Source organism: Equus quagga, chromosome 2 (genome assembly GCF_021613505.1).
Source record: "Equus quagga isolate Etosha38 chromosome 2, UCLA_HA_Equagga_1.0, whole genome shotgun sequence".
NCBI classification, from domain to species: Eukaryota; Metazoa; Chordata; class Mammalia; order Perissodactyla; family Equidae; genus Equus; species Equus quagga.
In genome coordinates, this window is record NC_060268.1 from 93,369,944 (window position 1) to 93,389,254 (window position 19,311).

Here is a 19,311-nt window from a genome sequence, read left to right on the forward strand (position 1 = left end):
GTACCAGGGGGCTTTGGGGAGAAGAAGGAAGAATAAAATCTTTAAAAAAAACCAAAAAAACAAGAAATCCCCCAAAACTCTACTATTCATGGTTTCCAATAAATGGCAGTCACATTCACACACACAATCACACACACACACACACAACATACATTCACCCAAGTTCTGTGGAATTCAGTTCTTTGTTGTTGTTTTTTGGTGGAATTTTGGCATTTAAAGTCTATAGAAGTTCTGGCTACTAGTTCTGCCATAATCGTACTGTTTTTACCTCCTCAAAGAATTCTGATAGGCTAATTAGGCCTGATGAGGCCCTTTCAAAGTTAAGGTGTTCCCTCCCCCGCACCCAGTTTCTAGGTTTACTCAAGTGTTTGGTAAAATTTCCTGGGCAACTAAGTAGACCCTGTAATAAAAAATGGGAACTTCTATTCACTTTTTTCCAGTTTCCAGATCTTCCCTGAGTAGAAACTTATCCTGAGAGAGGATATGGTGTCAGTCTGCCGGTCCCGGGGTTGTTCTTGACTGCAAGGGGGGTTGCCCGTATTGCAGCGTGGCTCCGCTGTCTTCCCTTTGAGTGAGACCGGCTCTCAGTCTAGGTCCCGGAGAACTGGGGAGCCTGCTCTGCCTGCTGACTGGGCCGCTCTGGGTCACTCGGCGAGCTTGCCATGCCTGGACCTGGCTTGTTCAGAGGCTTCGGGAGGAGCTCTGCCCGGGTCAGCCCTGGACATCGGGCGGGGCTTGTCACCAGGCCCTGGGCCCTGAGTGCTGCCCCCGGCACGACAGGCAGCTGTCTGTGGTTTTCCCGGCCCGACTTGGGCGTGCTGTGTGCAACAGGTTACAGACGCTCTTGTATGTGAAAGCTTTTTATTGTGACTACACCTTTTATTTTAATTAGGTTACTCCACTGATTTTCTAGCTGGCAGTCTCCTGCAGAGTCAGGCCAGATGTGCTTTAAGAATTTTGTATTAATGGTTTTTGGAGTTCTCTGTAAGAAGCACCTCAAGTCTTTTGGCCTGCCTAATTTCTTCTTCTTTTGTATATTAAAAATATAATTTAATAAAATTACATAAGCAATACAATTTGAAATAAATAGTTTGAATAAATGATTTGAAAATGCAGATAAATAAAAGAAAGAAAATAATTCCATCATTTGTTGAGATATTTTTCACATTTTGGATATTCTTCTAGCCTTTTTCATAAAAACTGTATATATTTTAAAATTGTTTTAAATAGAGATTGTACTGTATATATACTTCAGTATCCTTTTTTTATCATTTTATATTGGGAGTATTTCTCACAGTCTTATGTATTGATCTCTAATGATGCCTAGTTTTTAATTGTGTTGATATACCGTAATTTATTGAAGCAGTTTCCACTTATTGGAACTTGAGATTGTCTCATTTTTTGTTGTAATTTTGTTATAAATAATTCTGTAATGAGTGTCTTTATCATGTGCCTCTCTCTTTCCTTAGGATGAATTGCTGCAGGTGGAATTATTGGACCTTATATATTATTGCTAAATGGCTCTTTAGACAGGTTGCATCAATTTATACTACCTTCAGAATGCTTATTTTGCCACATCTCTGCCAACAGTGGAGATTATTGTTTTTTGAAAACCTTGGTCAGTTTGATAAGCCAAAAATGTTTCTCCTTATTTTGATTTGTATTTCTCTAATCTCCTGTGAGTTTGCAACTCTTTTTTATGTATTAATTGTCCATTTGTTTCTTCTTTTTTTAATTGCCTGCTCATCACTTTCATTAATTTTTCTAATGAGTTGCTTGTCTTTTACTTACTGCTTTGTAAGGATCTTTTATATATTAATAAACACATTAATGATAATAATCATATGTTGCAAATATTCCTTTTGATTTGTTGTTTGCCTTTTAACTTTGTGCTGGCAGGTTTTTGATGAATAGAACTTTTTATTGGTAGTCTTTTTCTTTACAGTTTCTTCCGTTGCTTTTATAATAGGGCATATTTTGATTAATTTCTATTTTCTACTTATAAACAATGTCATACTTTAGAGCAAAGTTTAAAGAAATACAGACATGTAGGTACACCATGGGTCCCTTATTCACTATTACCAATTGCTGCTGTTTTTGGTTGTCCTTACTAGGGCTAAATAGAAAACAGGACTTGATCTTTGGGTTTTTATTTTTTATTTATTTATTTTTTTGGTGAGGAAGATTGGCCCTGAGCTAAGAGCTATTGCCAATCTTCTTCCTCTTTTTTTTGCTTGAGGAAGATTGTCACTGAGCTAACATCTGTGCCAGTCTTCCTCTGCTTTGTATGTGGGATGCTGCCACAATATGGCTTGATGAGCAGTGTGTAGGTCCACGTCCAGGACCCGAACCTGCAAACCCTGGGCCACCAAAGTGGAGCGTGTGAACTTAACCACTACGCCACTGGACTGGCCTGTATATCTGGCTTTTAAAAGCATCAGCTTTGGTATTTAAATCCAAAGGTTATAAAGGTTTTTCCTGCTGCTGATCTTGAGCTGCCACAGCACTTACCAGCTCTGATTTTCCTAGCAAGAGACCCCTCCCCTTTCCTCTGACCGTTCTCAGCCAATCCCTCAGATTTCTGTGTGGAGAACATTACTTTCTTCTGCTGTGATCTCTCTCTGCTTCGAGCCCCTGTGACTTGAGTTAGACAGTAGTAGGCACCCCACTAATCCTTGCACACACCACCAACTGCTATCCTTCCTCCCCACCTGCTTTTCCCAGCTCCTTAAAGAGACCAACCTATGCTGCCCTTCTCCTCAATCTTTTTTTCCTAGACAGTAACAGAAAAGGGGCGGGGCAGGGGGAGATACCACACAGGTGTTTCCATGTAGTGAGGATCAGCCTGCATATTAGCCAGCGATGGCTTGGCGTGGGGATGCTGAGTGCTTCCACGGATGTCCTGTATATTCCCCTTGTTCATGGGCTCCAATACTTCGTGTTTCAGGAGACAATGTCATTTGTTGTCCTGAAACTTTACATCTCATTTCAGTGAGATATTCTGCCAACCCACATTTAGTTTAGATAATTGGTATTTCACTTCATCATTATCTACCATAATGAGCTATCTTCCCAGTGGGGGGTATTTTTCATTTTCTGTGAAAACTCTGAAGCAGGCAGATGTGTTTTGTTGTGGGTTGGGAGGAGGGCAAGAAACCAAACCTGTAAAGCTGTTGATCCCGTGGGGTGGTAACAGATACACCTCTGCCATGCCACCTGCTCCCCTGTGGTTCTAAGTGAGTTTTTTTCTTTATTTTCCCATTTTAAAATTATAAAAGCAATCTATCAGCACAAAAAGTTTTAAAAATAACCCACCAGTAATCTCACCATCCCATGTAATTATTTTTCTCTTTCTTTTAATCTTGGATCAAATGCATACTTAGTTTTACATTGTTATAATCATAGTCTGACAACATTTTTGTTTTTTTTTTAACTTAATAGTATAAGTAATTTTCTGTGTTTCTCTGTAGATTTCATAAGTAGAGTTTTTAATGACTGCATAATAGTCTATCAATTATTTAACCATTCCCTCTTCTTGGATATTTAGATTCTTTTTGTTTGTGTCTCTCTCTCTTTTGTGTTCTTTTAATAATACTATATACTTTTGCATATAGCTTTTGGGAAGTTTTGTTCTTAGGATAAATTTCTGGCAGTGGGGTCTCTGGGCCCAAGGATTTGCCACTTATCTGGTTCTGTACAGCGACCGTACTGCTTTCTAAAAGAGTTATGTCATCTGTGTCCAGAAAGGTTTTCAGTATAAACATGGTGTAAGAAATATGTGAGCCAATCAAGCTCTGGGATGCTGAAGCATATGCAAGATTTAAGGCTGAACAAAGGATACGGTGGGCTTTTTCGTCCTCTTTCCAGAAGGTTTGAGCCAGCCAGCGTCACTTTTCCTCTAAGTGTGGGTGTGATCGTGATTTTCTAATGGAAGGCCTCTTTCCTAGAGCCTCGGGTTTCCTCTGTCACCATAGTTCTGTAGCTCTGCCTCACCACATCATGAAGGAAACAGGTGGATTTTCTTTTCTCTGTGTACTACGTTAAAATAAAACTTCGGGCTTCCCCTAAACTGTTCCCTACCACGTTGATAACTGTGTGGTGCCTTGAGAGTCACCCTGCCCCAGGTTTAGTGATCCATTCACCAACCAATGATAGTTTTAGGGTAAAAATTAAGGAATCATGAAGACACTGACTGAAGAAAAAAATACCTACGGGAGGATATAATCTAGAGTTTATTTAAGAGACAGCATAAATCATGGCAAAAGCAAATCATTTTGGATTTGATTGAATTCATGCAGCAAAAAACCAAAGTTATACAAAATTAATGATTAGTAAGAGTAAATTAGCAGAGGGGCCGGCCCGGTGGCACAGTGGTTAAGTTCAGCGGCCCAGGGTTCGCTGGTTCGGATCCTGGGTGTGGACATGGCACTGCTTGGCAAGCCATGCTATGGTAGGCATCCCACATATAAAGTAGAGGAAGATGGATATGGATGTTAGCTCAGGGCCAGTCTTCCTCAGCAAAAAAGAGGAGGATTGGCAGCAGCTGTTAGCGCAGGGCTAATCTTCCTCAAAAACAAAAAAAAGTAAATTAGCAGAAGTTATAGCCAAGTTTCATATATGAATCAAAAGTTTCCTAAGGAAAGGAAGTATTGAACCATGCATTTAAAAAAATTTTGTTGAGGTCATCATAGTTTATAACACTGAAATTTCAGTTGTACATTATTATTTGTCAGTCACCATACATATGTGCCCCTCTAACCTTTATGCCCACCACCCAACCCCTTTCCCCTCTAGTAACCACTAATCTGTCCTCTTTGTCCACGTATTTGTTTATCTTCCACATATGAGTGAAATCATACAGTGTTTATCTTCCTCTGTCTGGCTTATTTCGCTTAACATAATACCCTCAAGGTCCATCCATGTTGTTGCAAATGGGATGATTTTGTCTTTTTTTTTATGGCTGAGTAGTAGTCCAGTGTGTGTAAATATATACCACATCTTCTTTATCCATTCATCAGTTGTTGGGCATTTGGGTGGCTTCCACATCTTGGCTATTGCAAATAATGCTGCAGTGAACATAGGGGTGCATGGGACTTTTGGAATTGCTGACTTCAAGTTCTCTGGATAGATACCCAGTAGTGGGATGGCTGAGTAATACGGTATTTCTATTTTTAATTTTTTGAGAAATCTCCATACTGTTTTCCATAGTGGCTGCACAAGTTTGCATTCCCACCAGCAGTGTATGAGGGTTCCTTTTTCTCCACATTCTCTCCAACATTTGTTGGTTTTTGTCTTCGTTACTTACAGTCATTCTAGCAGGTGTAAAGTTATATCTCATTATAATTTTGATTTGCATTTCCCTAATGATTAGTGATATTGAACAGCTTTTCATGTGCCTGTTGGCCATCTGTATATCTTCTTCAGGAAAATGTCTGTTCATATCCTCTGCCCATTTTTTGATCGGGTTGTTTGTTTTTTTGTTGTTGAGTTGTATGAGTTCTTTATATACTTTGGAGATTAACTGCTTGTCAGATGTATAATTTGCAAATATTTTCTCCCAGTTGGTGGGTTGTCTTTTCATTTTGTTCCTGGTTTCTTTTGCCTTGTAGAAACTCTTTAGTGTGACGTAGTCCCATTTGTTTATTTTTTCTTTTGTTTCCCTTGCCCAAGTAGACATGGTATTCAAAAAGATCCTTCTCAGACCAATGTTAAAGAGTGTACTGCCTATTTTTTCTTCTGGGGTTTTATGGTTTCATATCTTGCCTTCAAGTCTTTAATCCGTTTTGAGTTAATTTTTGTGTATGGTGTAAGATAATGGTCTACTTTCATTCTTTTGCATGTGGCTCTCTAGTTTTCCCAACACCATTTATTGAGAGAATTTCCTTTCACCATTGTATGTTCTTGGCTCCTTTGTCAAAGATTAGCTGTCCATAGATGTGTGGTTTTATTTCTGGGCTTTCAATTCTGTCCCATTGATCTGTGTGTCTGTTTTTGTGCCAGTACCATGCTGTTTTGGTTACTATAGCTTTGTAGTATATTTCAGCGTCAGGGTTTGTGAGGCGTCCAGCTTTGTTCTTTTATCTCAGATTGCTTTAGCTATTTGGGGTCTTTTGTTGTCCCATATGAATTTTAGGATTTTTTGTTCTATTTCCGTGAAGAATGTCATGGGATTATATTGAATCTGTAGATTGCTTTAGATAATGTGGACATTTTAACTATGTTTATTCTTGCAATCCATGTGCATGGACTATATCTCCTTTTCTTTATGCCATCATCTATTTCTTTCAATAATGTTTTATAGTTTTCATTGTGTAGGACTTTTACTTCCTTGGTTAAATTTATTCCTAGATATTTTATTATTTTTGTTGTGATTGTAAATGGGATTGTATTCTTGAGTTCTCTTTCTGTTAGTTCGTTAGTAGAGTATAGAAATGCAACCATTTTTGTAAGTTGATTTTGTATCCTGCAACTTTGCTATAGTTGTTGATTATTTCTAATAGCATTCCAATGGATTCTTTAGGGTTTTCTATATGTAGAATCATGTCATGCGCAAACAGCAAGAGTTTCACTTCTTCATTGCCAATTTGGATTCCTTTTATTTCTTTTTCTTGCCTAATTGCTCTGGCCAAAGCCTCTAGTACTATGTTGAATAAGAGTGGTGAGAGTAAGTACCCTTGTCTTGTTCCTGTTCTCAGAGGGATGCCTCTCACTTTTTCCCCATTGAGTAGATGTTGGCTGTGAGTTTATCATATATGGCTTTTATTATGTTGAGGTACTTTCCTTCTATACCCATTTTCTTGAGAGTTTTTATCATAAATGGATGTTGGATCTTGTCAAATGCTTTCTCTGCATCTATTGAGATGATCATGTGGTTTTTGTTTCTCATTTTGTTAATGTAGTATATCACACTGATTGATTTACGGATGTTGAACCATCCCTGTGTCCCTGGTATAGATCCCACTTGATCATGGTGTATGATCCTTTTAATGTATTGCTGTATTTGGCTTGCCAATATTTTGTTGAGGATTTTTGCATCTATGTTCATCAGCGATATTGGCCTGTAATTTTCCTTCTTTGTGTTGTCCTTGTCTGGCTTTGGGATCAGGGCAATGTTGGCCTTGTAGAATGTGTTAGGAAGTGTTCTGTCTTCTTCAATTTTTTGGAATAATTTGAGAAGGATGGGTATTAAATCTTCTTTGAATGTTTGATAGAATTCTCCAGAGAAGCCATCTGGTCCTGGACTTTTGGGAAGTTTTTGATTACTGTTTCAATCTCTTTACTTGCGATTGGTCTATTCAGATTCTCTATTTCTTCTTGATTCAGTTTTGGGAGGCTGTATGAGTCTAAGAATTATCCATTTCTTCTAGATTGTTCAATTTATTGGCACATAGTTTTTCATGATATTCTCTTCTAATCCTTTGTATTTCTGTGGTATCCATTGTAATTTCTCCTCTTTCATTTCTAATTTTATTTACTGGAGCCTTCTCTCTTTTTTCCTTAGTAAGTCTGGCTAAGGGTTTGTCTATTTTGTTTGTCTTATCAAAGAACAAGCTCTTAGTTTCATTGATTCTTTCTACTTTTTTTTGTTTCAATTTCATTTATTTCTGCTCTAATTTTTATTATTTCCCTCCTTCTGCTGACTTTGGGCTTTGTTTGTTCTTCTTTCTCTAGTTCTGTTAGGTGTAGTTTAAGATTGCTTATTTGAGATTTTTCTTGTTTGTTAAGGTGTGCCTGTATTGCTGTGAATTTCCCTCTAGGAATGCTTTTGCTGCATACCATATGAGTTGGTGTATTTTCATTTTCATTTGTCTTCAGATTTTTTAAATTTCTCCTTTAATTTCTTCAGTGATCCAATGGTTGTTCAATAGCATGTTGCTTAGACTCTGCATATTTGCCACTTTTCCAGCTTTTTTCATGTAGTTGATTTCTAGTTTCATAGCATTATGGTCAGAAAAGATGCTTGATATGATTTCAATCTTCCTTAAATTTATTGAGGCTTGCCTTGTTTCCCAACATATGGTCTGTCCTTGAGAATGTCCCATGTGCGCTTGAGAAGAATGTATGTTCTGCTGTTTTTGGGTGGAATATTCTCTATATAGATAGATAGATATAGAGATATATCTATTAAGTCCATCTGGTCTAGTTTTTCATTTAATTCCACTATTTCCTTGTTGACATTCTGTTTGGATGATCTATCCATTGATGTAAGTGGGGTGTTGAGGTCCCCTGCTATTATTGTGTTGCTGTTAATTTCTGCTTTTAGGTCTGTTAATAGTAGCTTTATGTACTTTGGTGCTCCTGTGTTGGATGCATATATATTTATAAGTGTTATGTCCTCTTGGTGGTGTGTCCCTTTTATCATTATATACTGCCCCTCTTTGTCTCTCATTGCCTTTTTTATCTTGAAGTCTACTTTGTCTGATATAAGGATGGCAACACCTGCTTTCTTTTGTTTGCTGTTAGCTTGGAGTCTCGTCTTCCCTCCCTTCACTCTGAGCCTGTGTTTGTCTTTAGGCTGAGATGTGATTACTGGAAGCAGCATATTGTTGGGTCTTGTTTTTTAATTCATCTAGCCACTCAGTGTCTTTTGATTGGAGAATTCAATCCATTTACATTTAGAGTGATTGTTGATATATGAGGGCTTAATACTGCCGTTTTATCCTTGTTTTCTGGTTATTCTGTATTTCTCTTGTTTCTTGTCCCATGTATTTTGGACTGCCAGTTCAGTTTGGTGGTTCTCTATGATGGTTTTTTCAGTTCTCTCTTTATTTATCATTTGTGTCTTTGTCCTGATTTTTTGTTTAGTGGTTACCATGATGTTTCTATATAAGATCTAGTAGATGAGATAGTCCATTTTCTGATATCCTCTTATTTCCTTAGTCTAAGCAGGTTCCATCCCTTTCCTCTTCACTGTTTGTCATTGTTGTCACAACTTACTCCATTTTGTGTTGTGAGTTTGTGGTTAAAATGAAGTGATTATAGTTATTTTTTATGTTTTACTTCTCTTTATCTTTAATGTTATGATTGTTTGCTAGCCTGTTCTAATACAGAGTTGCAATTTTCTGATTTTTTTTTCTATTTATCTCCTTGCTCAAAACTTTGTAAACCCTTTCTTTTTCATTTTTTCCAGCTGTGAGGGCCTTCTTGATTGTTTCTTCTAAGGGAGGGTCTTGTGGCAAGGAACTCCCTCAGCTTTTGTTTATCTGGGAAAGTTTTTATTCTTCATGATAGCTGAAGGATGTCTTCACTGGATAGAATATTCTTGGCTGAAGGTTTTTGTCTTTCCAGATTTTGAATATATCATTCCACTCTCTCCTAGCCTGTAAGGTTTCTGCTGAGAAATCTGCCGAAAGCCTGATAGGGGTTCCTTTGTAGGTTATTTTCTTCTGCCTTGCTGCCCTTAATATTTTTTCTTTGTCGTTGACTTTTGCCAGTTTTACTAATATATGCCTTGGAGAAGGTCTTTTTACATTGATGTAGTTAGGAGTTGTATTAACTTCATTTACAAGCAGTTCCAGCTCCTTCCCCAGGTTTGGGAAGTTCTGTTATTATTTCTTTGAACAAGCTCTCTGCTCCTTTCTCCCTTGCTTCTCCCTCTAGAATACCTATAATCCTTATGTTGCATTTCCTAATTGAGTAGGATCTTTCTCAGAGAATTTCTTCATTTCTTTTTAGTCTTAGTTCCCTCTCCTCCTGCATCTGAAGCAGCGCTATATTTCTGTCTTCTAAATTGTTAATTCTGTCCTCCATAATATCAGCTCTGTTGTTTAAGGACTCCAGATTTTTCTTGATCTCACTCATTGTGTTTTTCATCTCCAACATTTCTGATTTTTTTTAATAGTTTCAATCTCTTTTGTGAAGAATTCCCTCTGTTCATTAATTTTATTTCTGAACTCATTGAACTTTCTGAGTTTTCTTGTAACTTGTTGATTTCTTTATGTTACTAGTTTCTTTATGATAACTATGTTGAATTCTCTGTCATTTAGATTGTAAATTTCTGTGACTTCAGGATTGATTTCTGGGTACTTGTCATTTTCCTTCTGGTCTGGAGTGTTAATATAATTCTTCATACTATTTGATGGGGTGGACTAGTGCTGTTGCCTAGTGGTAATATCTGGTTGCACGTTCTACCTGGTGGGCAGAAGCTGTGTCCTCTGAGCCTGCTGTAATCTCTGGCAGATGTGCCTGTCCGTTGGAAGCTGTGTTGACAGGACTCATCTGCATTTGCCTGCTGGCTGCTGCTGCTTTACAAACGTAGATGCACAGTTGCTCTGCTGGGGGTCCCCTGCTCTGACTGACCAGGCGAGCTGGTGTACCAGGTGCAAGGATAGGGTGGGGTGATTTCTTTCATGTGCATGATCCCAGGCGACCCTGCTCTCCACTTGCTGTTTGTCCTCTTGGGCTGCTCAGCTTGCTGAAGACACCCCTGCGATTACTTAGCTGCCTCTGTGTAGAGTGTCTGCACGGGCTGGGAGGCCAGTCTCAGAGGGAAGGTGTTCCTGCAGAGGGCTGCCCTCTCCCCCATCTCCTCTCATTGTTGTGTGCTGGCTGCCACACAAGGTCCCATGCGCTAGATTGCTGCTGTTCAGGAGAGAGAGGAGATCCCTTACCTGCTTCCACTGCCTCCCAGGGGTCCAGCACCTCCACCTTCAGACGTATGGCTGTGTGGATCTCTCAGACGTCTATTGTATTGTATGAATGTCCTCTGCTAGGTTTTGAATGTCTCTCTATGTTAGGGGTGAGAGACTAAGGGAAGAGCTCATTTTGCCATGATGCTGACGTAACCCTTGTGTTTTTTTTTTAAGAAGGCTAAGTGATTGGTTTTTTGCTTGTACATGTGATCATGGAAGAGTGATATTCTCTGAGAAATCAAGGGCATGTAGTATGAGCGTACCCTCTTTTTGGCTATGCAGCCAGCCAGGAATTTCCAGGTATTGAGGTTTAGGCCCTGCAGGTAGGCTTGTTACTACATATAAACTTCTCTTTCCACCCCTTGCCCAACATCCCCAGCATTTTGCAAACCCATTGGGTTAAAACTCAGGCGTGTGACTTCCCGTAGTGTGGGGTTTATCGTGGGCATGCAGGCCGTGTGTGTGTTAGTGTAATGGATGTGGGATGACGATGATGCAGAGCAGAGTCCAGTAGGATCCTAGCGATCACTGATTCAGTTCTCTGTTTCTGTTACAGCTCTTGCCAGCACCCAGCCATGGGGGATATGAAAACTCCAGACTTTGATGACCTTCTGGCTGCCTTTGACATCCCAGACCCCACCAGCCTTGATGCCAAGGAAGCCATCCAGACCCCCAGTGAGGAGAGTGAGAGTCCCCTCAAACCTGCAGGCATGTGTATGGATGAGAGCGTGTCCTTGTCTCACTCAGGATCAGCCTCAGATGTGCCGGCCGTGAGTGTCATTGTCAAGAACACCAGCCGCCAGGAGTCGTTTGAAGCAGAGAAAGACCACATTGCTTCCAGCCTCCTACACAATGGATTCCGGGGCTCCGATCTGCCTCCAGATCCCCACAACCTGGGCCACAACTGTGGGAAGTTTGATTCCACTTTCATGAATGGAGACAGTGCCAGGAGTTTCCCTAGCAAGCTGGAACCTTCCAAGTCAGAGCCATTACCAACCTTTAACCAGTTCAGTCCGATCTCCAGTCCCGAATCTGAGGATGCCATCAAAGATAATGGGTTTGGGATGAAGCCCAAGCACTCTGACAGTTATTTCCCACCCCCTCCTGGGTGTGGGTCTGTCGGGGGCCCAGTCCTGGAGGCTCTGTCTAAGTTTCCAGTCCCAGAGCTGCATATGTTTGATCACTTTTGTAAGAAAGAACCCAAGCCAGAACCCTTGCCCTTGGGGAGTCAGCAGGAACATGAGCGAGGTGGGCAGAAGGCGGTGGAACCTCACAAGGAGCTGGATGCCAGTCGGTTCTTTGGGGAAGCTTTGGAGTTCAACAACCACTCCAGCAACAGTATTGGAGAGCCCAAGGGACTTGCCCCCGAGCTTGGTACCTGCTCATCAGTCCCTCCTAGGCAGCGTCTTAAGCCAGCTCATTCCAAGCTGTCCTCTTGTGTTGCAGCCTTGGTGGCCCTGCAGGCCAAAAGAGTGGCCAGTGTCACCAAGGAGGATCAGCCTGGCCACACAAAGGATCCCTCAGGGCCCACTAAAGAGGGCTCCAAAGGCAGCCCTAAAATGCCCAAGTCACCAAAGAGTCCCCGGAGCCCTCTGGAGGCCACTAGGAAGAGTATCAAGCCATCGGACAGCCCTCGGAGCATCTGCAGTGACAGCAGCAGCAAAGGCTCCCCTTCTGTGGCTGCCAGCTCCCCACCAGCAATTCCCAAAGTCAGAATCAAAACCATTAAGACATCATCGGGGGAAATCAAACGGACGGTCACAAGGATCCTGCCAGACCCTGATGATCCCAGTAAGTCCCCTATTGGGTCACCTCTAGGGAGCGCCATTGCTGAGGCCCCGAGTGAGGTGCCAGAGGACGAGGTCACTGCCCTGCCTGCAGCAGAGCACTTTCCTGAGGTGGGCACCACTTCGGGGAGCCCTCAGGATGACAGGAAAGGGGATGAGAGCGTGACGAAGGCCAGTGAATCTTCATCTCCCTGTTGCAGCTCTGGGTCCCGGGCCCCAAAGGGGGCTGCCTCGGGCTCACAGATGGGCAAGAAGCAACAGCAGAGCACAGCACTGCAGGCATCCACCCCGGCCCCTGCCAACCTCCTGCCCAAAGCCGTGCACCTGGCCAACCTGAACCTGGTCCCCCACAGTGTCGCCGCATCAGTGACGGCCAAGTCCTCGGCACAGAGGCGGAGTCAGACACAGCTGACGCAGATGTCGGTGCCCTTGGTCCACCAGGTGAAAAAGGCCGCCCCACTGGTGGTGGAGGTCTTCAACAAGGTCCTCCACAGCTCCAACCCTGTGCCCCTCTACGCGCCAAATCTCAGCCCGCCTGCGGACAGCAGGATCCACGTGCCGGCCAGTGGATACTGCTGCCTGGAGTGTGGGGACGCGTTTGCCTTAGAGAAGAGCCTGAGCCAGCACTACAGCCGGCGGAGCGTCCACATCGAGGTGCTGTGCACACTGTGCTCCCAGACGCTGCTCTTCTTCAACAAGTGCAGTCTGCTCCGGCACGCCCGCGACCACAAGAGCAAGGGGCTTGTCATGCAGTGCTCTCAGCTGCTCGTGAAGCCCATCTCTGCGGACCAAATGTTCGTGTCGGCCCCTGCGAACTCCACGGCACCAGCAACCCCGGCCGCCCCCGCCTCCCCCAAACATGGCCTCACTTCGGGCAGTGCCAGCCCTCCCCCTCCAGCTTTGCCGCTCTACCCAGACCCCGTGCGGCTCATCCGGCACAGTATCAAGTGTCTCGAATGTCACAAGCAGATACACGACTACATGGCTATGGCTGCACATTTCCAGAGGACGACGGAGGAAACCCAGGGGCTGGTAAGCAGACTCTGTGATGGGTGTCAGGCCCCTGGTGCACACGGGCTCCATGACTGGGCATGGAGAAAAAAGCTCATTGATGTGGGGGCAGTGGTGGCATCTTACAAGTCTTAGAAGAGGACATCTTGCTTGATGGTTAGTGACCCACCAGAACATATTGTGCTTGGTGTTTATTGGGAAAAGCGTCCTGCCCACAACTGAGGGGAGACCCTGAAAATTTAGCGAGTATATTTATGGGTACTTAGTCCCACTCCAGTGGGCTGTCAGGGCCCACTGTCGGGCTTGGGCTGGGGCTCTACTGGATGGTCCCCTGGTCTCTGTCAGCTGTCTTAGCAGGGGCCCAAAGAACTTGGGGACAGAGGTAGGTGTGTCAGTGCCCCACTCCTCACTCTGTACTTCTGAGAACCGTGTCTTTACTAAGTTGTTCTGCCCTGCGGTGGACACAGCTGTTTTTGCAGAATCTCTTAGGGGAAACTGCAGTAGGGCCCGTGGCAGGGCTGATGTGGAAAGGAGAGTAGACTGACATGTGGACCCCGTGGCAGAGGCTTTTGGGGCCCTCATCTTTCAGCTGGTTCTCACCACTCCAGGAAAGCAACTATGCTCATCAGCCTGTGCTGATTCTTGGTTATGCTGGATGAGATGTGGTTTTTTTTAAAAAGGGCATTTGTTGCTGAAAATACCCTTTCCACCCTCTATGTCAGCGGTTGTCTGTATCAGCAAGCCCCTAGGAAGAGGCAGGCCTCCAGATGTGCCTCCAGAAGGCTCTTTTCTTTCTCCTCCAGGTGGACTCACGACTTAGCTAAGCTCACCCCTCATTGAGCCTCCCTGAACCAGGGCTACAGAGGCCTGGGGGGAAAGCAAGACAGCTTCTTTTACTCCTGTTCAGCAGGGGCCTGCACCCCTGTTGGTGGCCGATGAGCTTTGCATGTGTGTTCCAGGTGCCACTGTGTGCACAGCGGCTGTGTCGAACGCAGGGCTGCCAGAGGAGGGAGTCGTACCGTTCTTCTGGGAGCTCGCGATGGCTCAGCAAGGGCAGGGCTCACCACCCAAACAGCTACAGTGTGCGGCAGAGGAAGATTGGGGCTGGGAGAGGCTTATAAACATAGTTGCATAGAGTGCCTCGGAGGGACTGCTGCCTCCTGGCTCCAGGTGTAGGGAAGGAGCTGTGTGGACCTGACCTGGAAGGTGGACCTGCAAGGATGAGCTTGGAGGAGGGAGACGGGCAAGGGTGTTCCAGGTATAGGGAACAAAGCTTTGTGAGAGTGCATCTGAGGAACAAGGAGTTGTTGGGGGTGATGTCAGCCTTGGGAGTGTTGGGTAGAGAGAGGAGGTGGAATTGCCGGGCAGCCCCCAAAAGGGCCGGCAAGATGCCATAGGGCGGCTGTTGCCTCTTGTCTTCACCTTCTCTGTTTTAGTTGGCATTTTCTTCGTGATGAGTCAGGTGGAGTGTGGCCACCCTGGGCCCTTTCTTCAGGGGCCTCAGGTAGTCCTGCTGTACCAGTGTGGTTGACTTGGGCTGGGATTGCTTCTTCTGAGTCATGTGATCAGAGCCATTGCCAGTCGAGGCCTGATTCCTGGGCTGTGATGTGTTTCCCACGCTGTTCCTCGCCTGCTTTCTAGAATCTGAGCAGGCAGAGGTCTGGGTGTAGGATCCCAGGCTGCCAGCCTTCTTATCCTGCATCGTCTTTGTGTCTTTCTTCTCTGGTGGGAACCGGACAAAAAGGCCCCCAGACAGGAAGGGAGGGAGTGCCCAGGAAGGCTGCCAGGCTTCTCTGAGCCTCGTTCGAATCCCTCACAAAATCTCCTGCCAATAAATGTGGCCTCTGAGTCTCAGAGAAAGGGTAAAGCTTGAGCTCTGGGATCAAAACCTAACCTTGAGGGCTGGTGGACTTGGGTTTCCTGAGAGTGTACCCAGGTTCTGGGCCGTGTCGGGGGCGGGCAGGGGACGAATGGGGTGGCATTGGGCTCCCCTCTAGAGCAGGGATTGCAGGGCAGCACGTTTGGGCCTCCGTCCTTCTTCCTGGGAGTCTGCCCCGGGACCGGACGTGCCTCTCTCCGCAGTGGCTGCACAGGTCCTCCCCTGGCATTCCAGCCACCTTGTTGGATAGGATGTCAGCACAGAGACACTATTTCTTCTTGTTCTTAAGCTTTTATTTAACTTAACTATAATGTTATTGTCACACCTAACAGAATTAATAATTATTCCTTAATATTACCTAATACAAGTCCACATTGAAATTTTCCTTTCACGTCAAAAAATTGTCATTTTACAGTTGGGCTTGTTTTGAATCAGGATTCAAACATGGACCACACGTTACATTTGTTTGTTATCTCTTTTGAATTTCTCAATCCAGAACAATAACTCCTTCCACTCCACGCCTCCAGCCCCTCCCTTTTTTTCACGTCATTGATTTGTTGAAAACTGGGTCATGTGTCCTGAGACTTTTTAATTCTGGGTTTGACTGCTTCCTGAGAATTTTCCAGGACAATTTTGGGTTTGACTGATTGCTTCCTCGTGCAGTTAGTTTGTTCTTCTCTGCCCCATATTTTGTCTGTAGCCTAGAAGTTGGCGATAAAGACTTGATTAGATTCAGGTTCAGTTTTGAGGAGGGGAGCACTGTGTTCTTCGTGTGTCCTGACTTCAGGGGCTCAGAGTGCATCACTGTCTCAGTTTTAATGATGTTCAACTTGATCAGTGAGCTCAGGTGGTGATGTTCTAAGATCCCTTCATTGTAAAGTTCCCTGTCTTTTACCTAATGATTTTTGTATCTGTTAGTAATTGCTGCTTGAGGCAGTAAGTTTATTAGGAGTTACAGAGGATGTTTTTCTAATTTCATTATTTCTTTTTCATTTGTTAGCTGGAATTCTGTATAAAACATCTTCCCCTCTTCCATGAGGGCTATTTGGTTACCCTGAAATATGGTTATGTTGGAAAATGGGATAGAGACTTAATTTGTTTCCCTTAGTTAACAATTTTCACAGTTGATTCCCTAACAACCTCAAGTAGTGTTTTGAGAGTCCCTTCTCTATTATTTTTTTTAAGTTGTGGTAAAACACACACAATGCAAAGCTTCCCATCTTAATCGTTTTTTAAGTGTGCAGTCCCGTAGTGTTAAGTACTTTCACATTGTTGTGCGATCAATTTCAAACTCTTTTCATCTTGCAAAACTGAAACTCAGTACCCATTAAACAACTCTCCATTCCCCCTCCCCACAGCCCCTGGCAACCACCATTCACCTTTCTGTGTCTATTAACTTGACTGCTCTAGGGACCTCATATAAGTGGAATCTTAAAGTATTTGTCTTTTTGTGACTGGCGTATTTTACTTAGCATAATGTCCTCAAGGTTCATCCATATTATAGCATATATTAGAATTTCCTTCCTTTTTAAGGCTGAATAATATTCTATTCTATGTATGTACCACATTTTGTTTATTTATGCATCCATTGACGGACACTTGGGTTGCTTCCACCTTTTGGGTATTGTGAATAATGCTGCTGTGAACATGGGTGTACAAGTATCTTTTCTAGACCCAGCTTTCCATTCTTTTGGGTATATACCCAGAAGTAGAATTGATGGATCATACGGTAGTTCTATTTTTAATTTTTTGAGGAACCTTCATACTGTTTTCCACGGTGGCTGCACTGTTTTATATTTCCACCAACAGTGGACAAGAGTTTCAGTTTCTCCACATCCTTACCAGCATTTGTTATTTTCTTTGTTTTTGATAGTAGCCATCCTAATGGGTGTGAGGTAACCTCCTCTGTTAGTTTTAGTTAGTGTTAGAATGAACTCATTGGTTTTTATATATTTTGTATGTTCATGAATTCAGTCATTCTTTTTGATGCTCAAGTGATCCCATCTTTGGTCAGTAGGAGCCCCTTCAAGTTGGCTCCTGTGTCCTCATTAAGCCTGAGAAGCTTCCTTACTTTGAGCCCCAAGAAGGTGTCCTGGGCAGTCTTGTGCTAAACCTGGAATCAGCCATTTCCCCAAGGAGCCAGGTTTCTTTTGAGGAATGGTATTTAGAGGGCACATTCTGGGTACCAGAGATGCTCAGTGCTACCGGCTATATCTTTGTTTCTAGGCCTTTTCAGTGGCTAGAGCTAAGAACTGTAAACTTTTAAAAAGAGAAAAGAAAGATCGTGAGTTTATACTGATATTCAAATGTAAGATTTTCAGGTTTTTATGTAAATGATCTTATGCTGAAAATCTTGGTTCTTAAGATTTTCCTACTACACACACATACATTCAGACACACAAATTTCAAAATATCAAAACCAATATTATTTCTAACCTTAGGACAACTGTATAAAGTTGCGGGTGTATTTTCAGTTCTTGTCCTTAGAATCTATCACGTTAAGGATGTATAAGTTAAAACACTGTTTTAAAGATCACTGGTGATAATTCTTTCTCTGTATGGTTATGTCACCAACTTGATATGTAGTTAGGTTATTTGTTTCTGTTTTTCAATATTTAGGGAGTTCTTTTATTTATTTAGTTTAACTTTATATTATTATTTTTTAATTATGTAAAACGTTTATGTGATTACACAGTTAAAACTATAAACAAGATACATTCAGAAAAGTCTTGCTTCTGTCCCTGTACCTTTCACCCTGTTCCCCCTCCTTCTCCATAGGTAATCATTTTTATTCGCTTTTGGTTTATCACTCTGTTGCTCCTTTTTTGCAAATATAGGCAAATATGTGTCCTTTTCTTACACAAACTTAACATACTTATTTACTGTTTTGCACCTAGAGTAATATTTATATATATATATAAATTAAAAAACCCCAACTCTTTATTGTGGAATGTCTCAAACATATAAAAGTGGAAAGAATAGTGTACTGAGCCCTCATTTAACAAAGACCAACTCATGGCCCATCTTGTTTCATGTATTTTCTTGCCTGCCCCTTCCTGCAATGGATTATTTTTGAACAAATCCCAGTGTCATTGTGTCTATAATTATAATTTCAGTATGTATCACTAAAAGATAAGGGTTTTTTCTCCCTAAAAAAAATAGACATACTACATCACATCTCAAAATTAATAATTCTTTGTTATAAGCAAATCTTAATACAAGTGTCAAATGTCCCAATATTATCATCAAATAAATGTTCAAATAGCTCTGATTGTCTCATTTCTTTTTACACATGGCTTGCTTGAATCATTAGGATCCAAACAAGGGCCATATATTGCACTTGTTGAAAATTTCCCTTAAGTCTCCTTTAATCTGTAAGTTCCCCTTCCCTCTCTACCTTATTTTTTTCCTTGCAATTTGTCTGTTGAAAGAACTGGGTTGTTTGTCCTGTAGAGGTCCCACATTCTGGATGTCACTGATAAAGGTGGAGACCTTTTCCTGTCTTCCCTAGCACTTGTTCCTCTGAGCATCTCCTCTGACCCCAGCTCAGTGGTCCTGCAGTGAGTGGAGCAGCTGTCTCCTTTTGCCAAGAAGGGCCTCTCCAGATGCAGGCACCAGCTCAGTCCCTTGCTTTCCTGCTCTGGGCTGTCTGGGCACTGCCCACTAGAGAGCTTCAGTGAGTGGGGCCACAGATTTCTTGTCCCCTGGTTCTCCCCTGGGGCCAGAAACAAAGGAGCTGCTGCCTTTTCTGCCCTTTTGTGTGGGTGTATGTGGTGAACTGTGGCTCAGGGCACCCCTCAGAGTGAGCAAACAGGGCTGAGGGAATGGAAACTGGCAAGGCCACCCAGTCAGTCTGTGTTGGGGGCTTCTGAGGACCAACCAGGATGGGCTCAGGTCCGTTTTTGGAGTCACCGAACCATCTGACTAGAGGTGTTGAGTAGGACCCGCCTCTGCTGAGCTAGGGCAGAGGTTCTGGTGAGTCTGGCGGTGTAGTGAGGTCTTA

At 42.9% G+C, this 19,311-nt stretch overlaps 1 protein-coding gene across 1 annotated transcript in view; it reads left to right on the forward strand.

Moving 5' to 3' along the window:
• The window catches only part of ZNF592 (zinc finger protein 592), a 54,534-nt gene that overhangs the window by 23,982 nt on the left and 11,241 nt on the right, over nucleotides 1–19,311 (forward strand). The window contains exon 4 of the mRNA XM_046655305.1: nucleotides 11,188–13,450. Coding sequence (XP_046511261.1) covers nucleotides 11,207–13,450 — 2,244 coding nt within the window. The 5' untranslated portion in view covers nucleotides 11,188–11,206. The remainder of the gene's footprint in view (nucleotides 1–11,187; nucleotides 13,451–19,311) is intronic.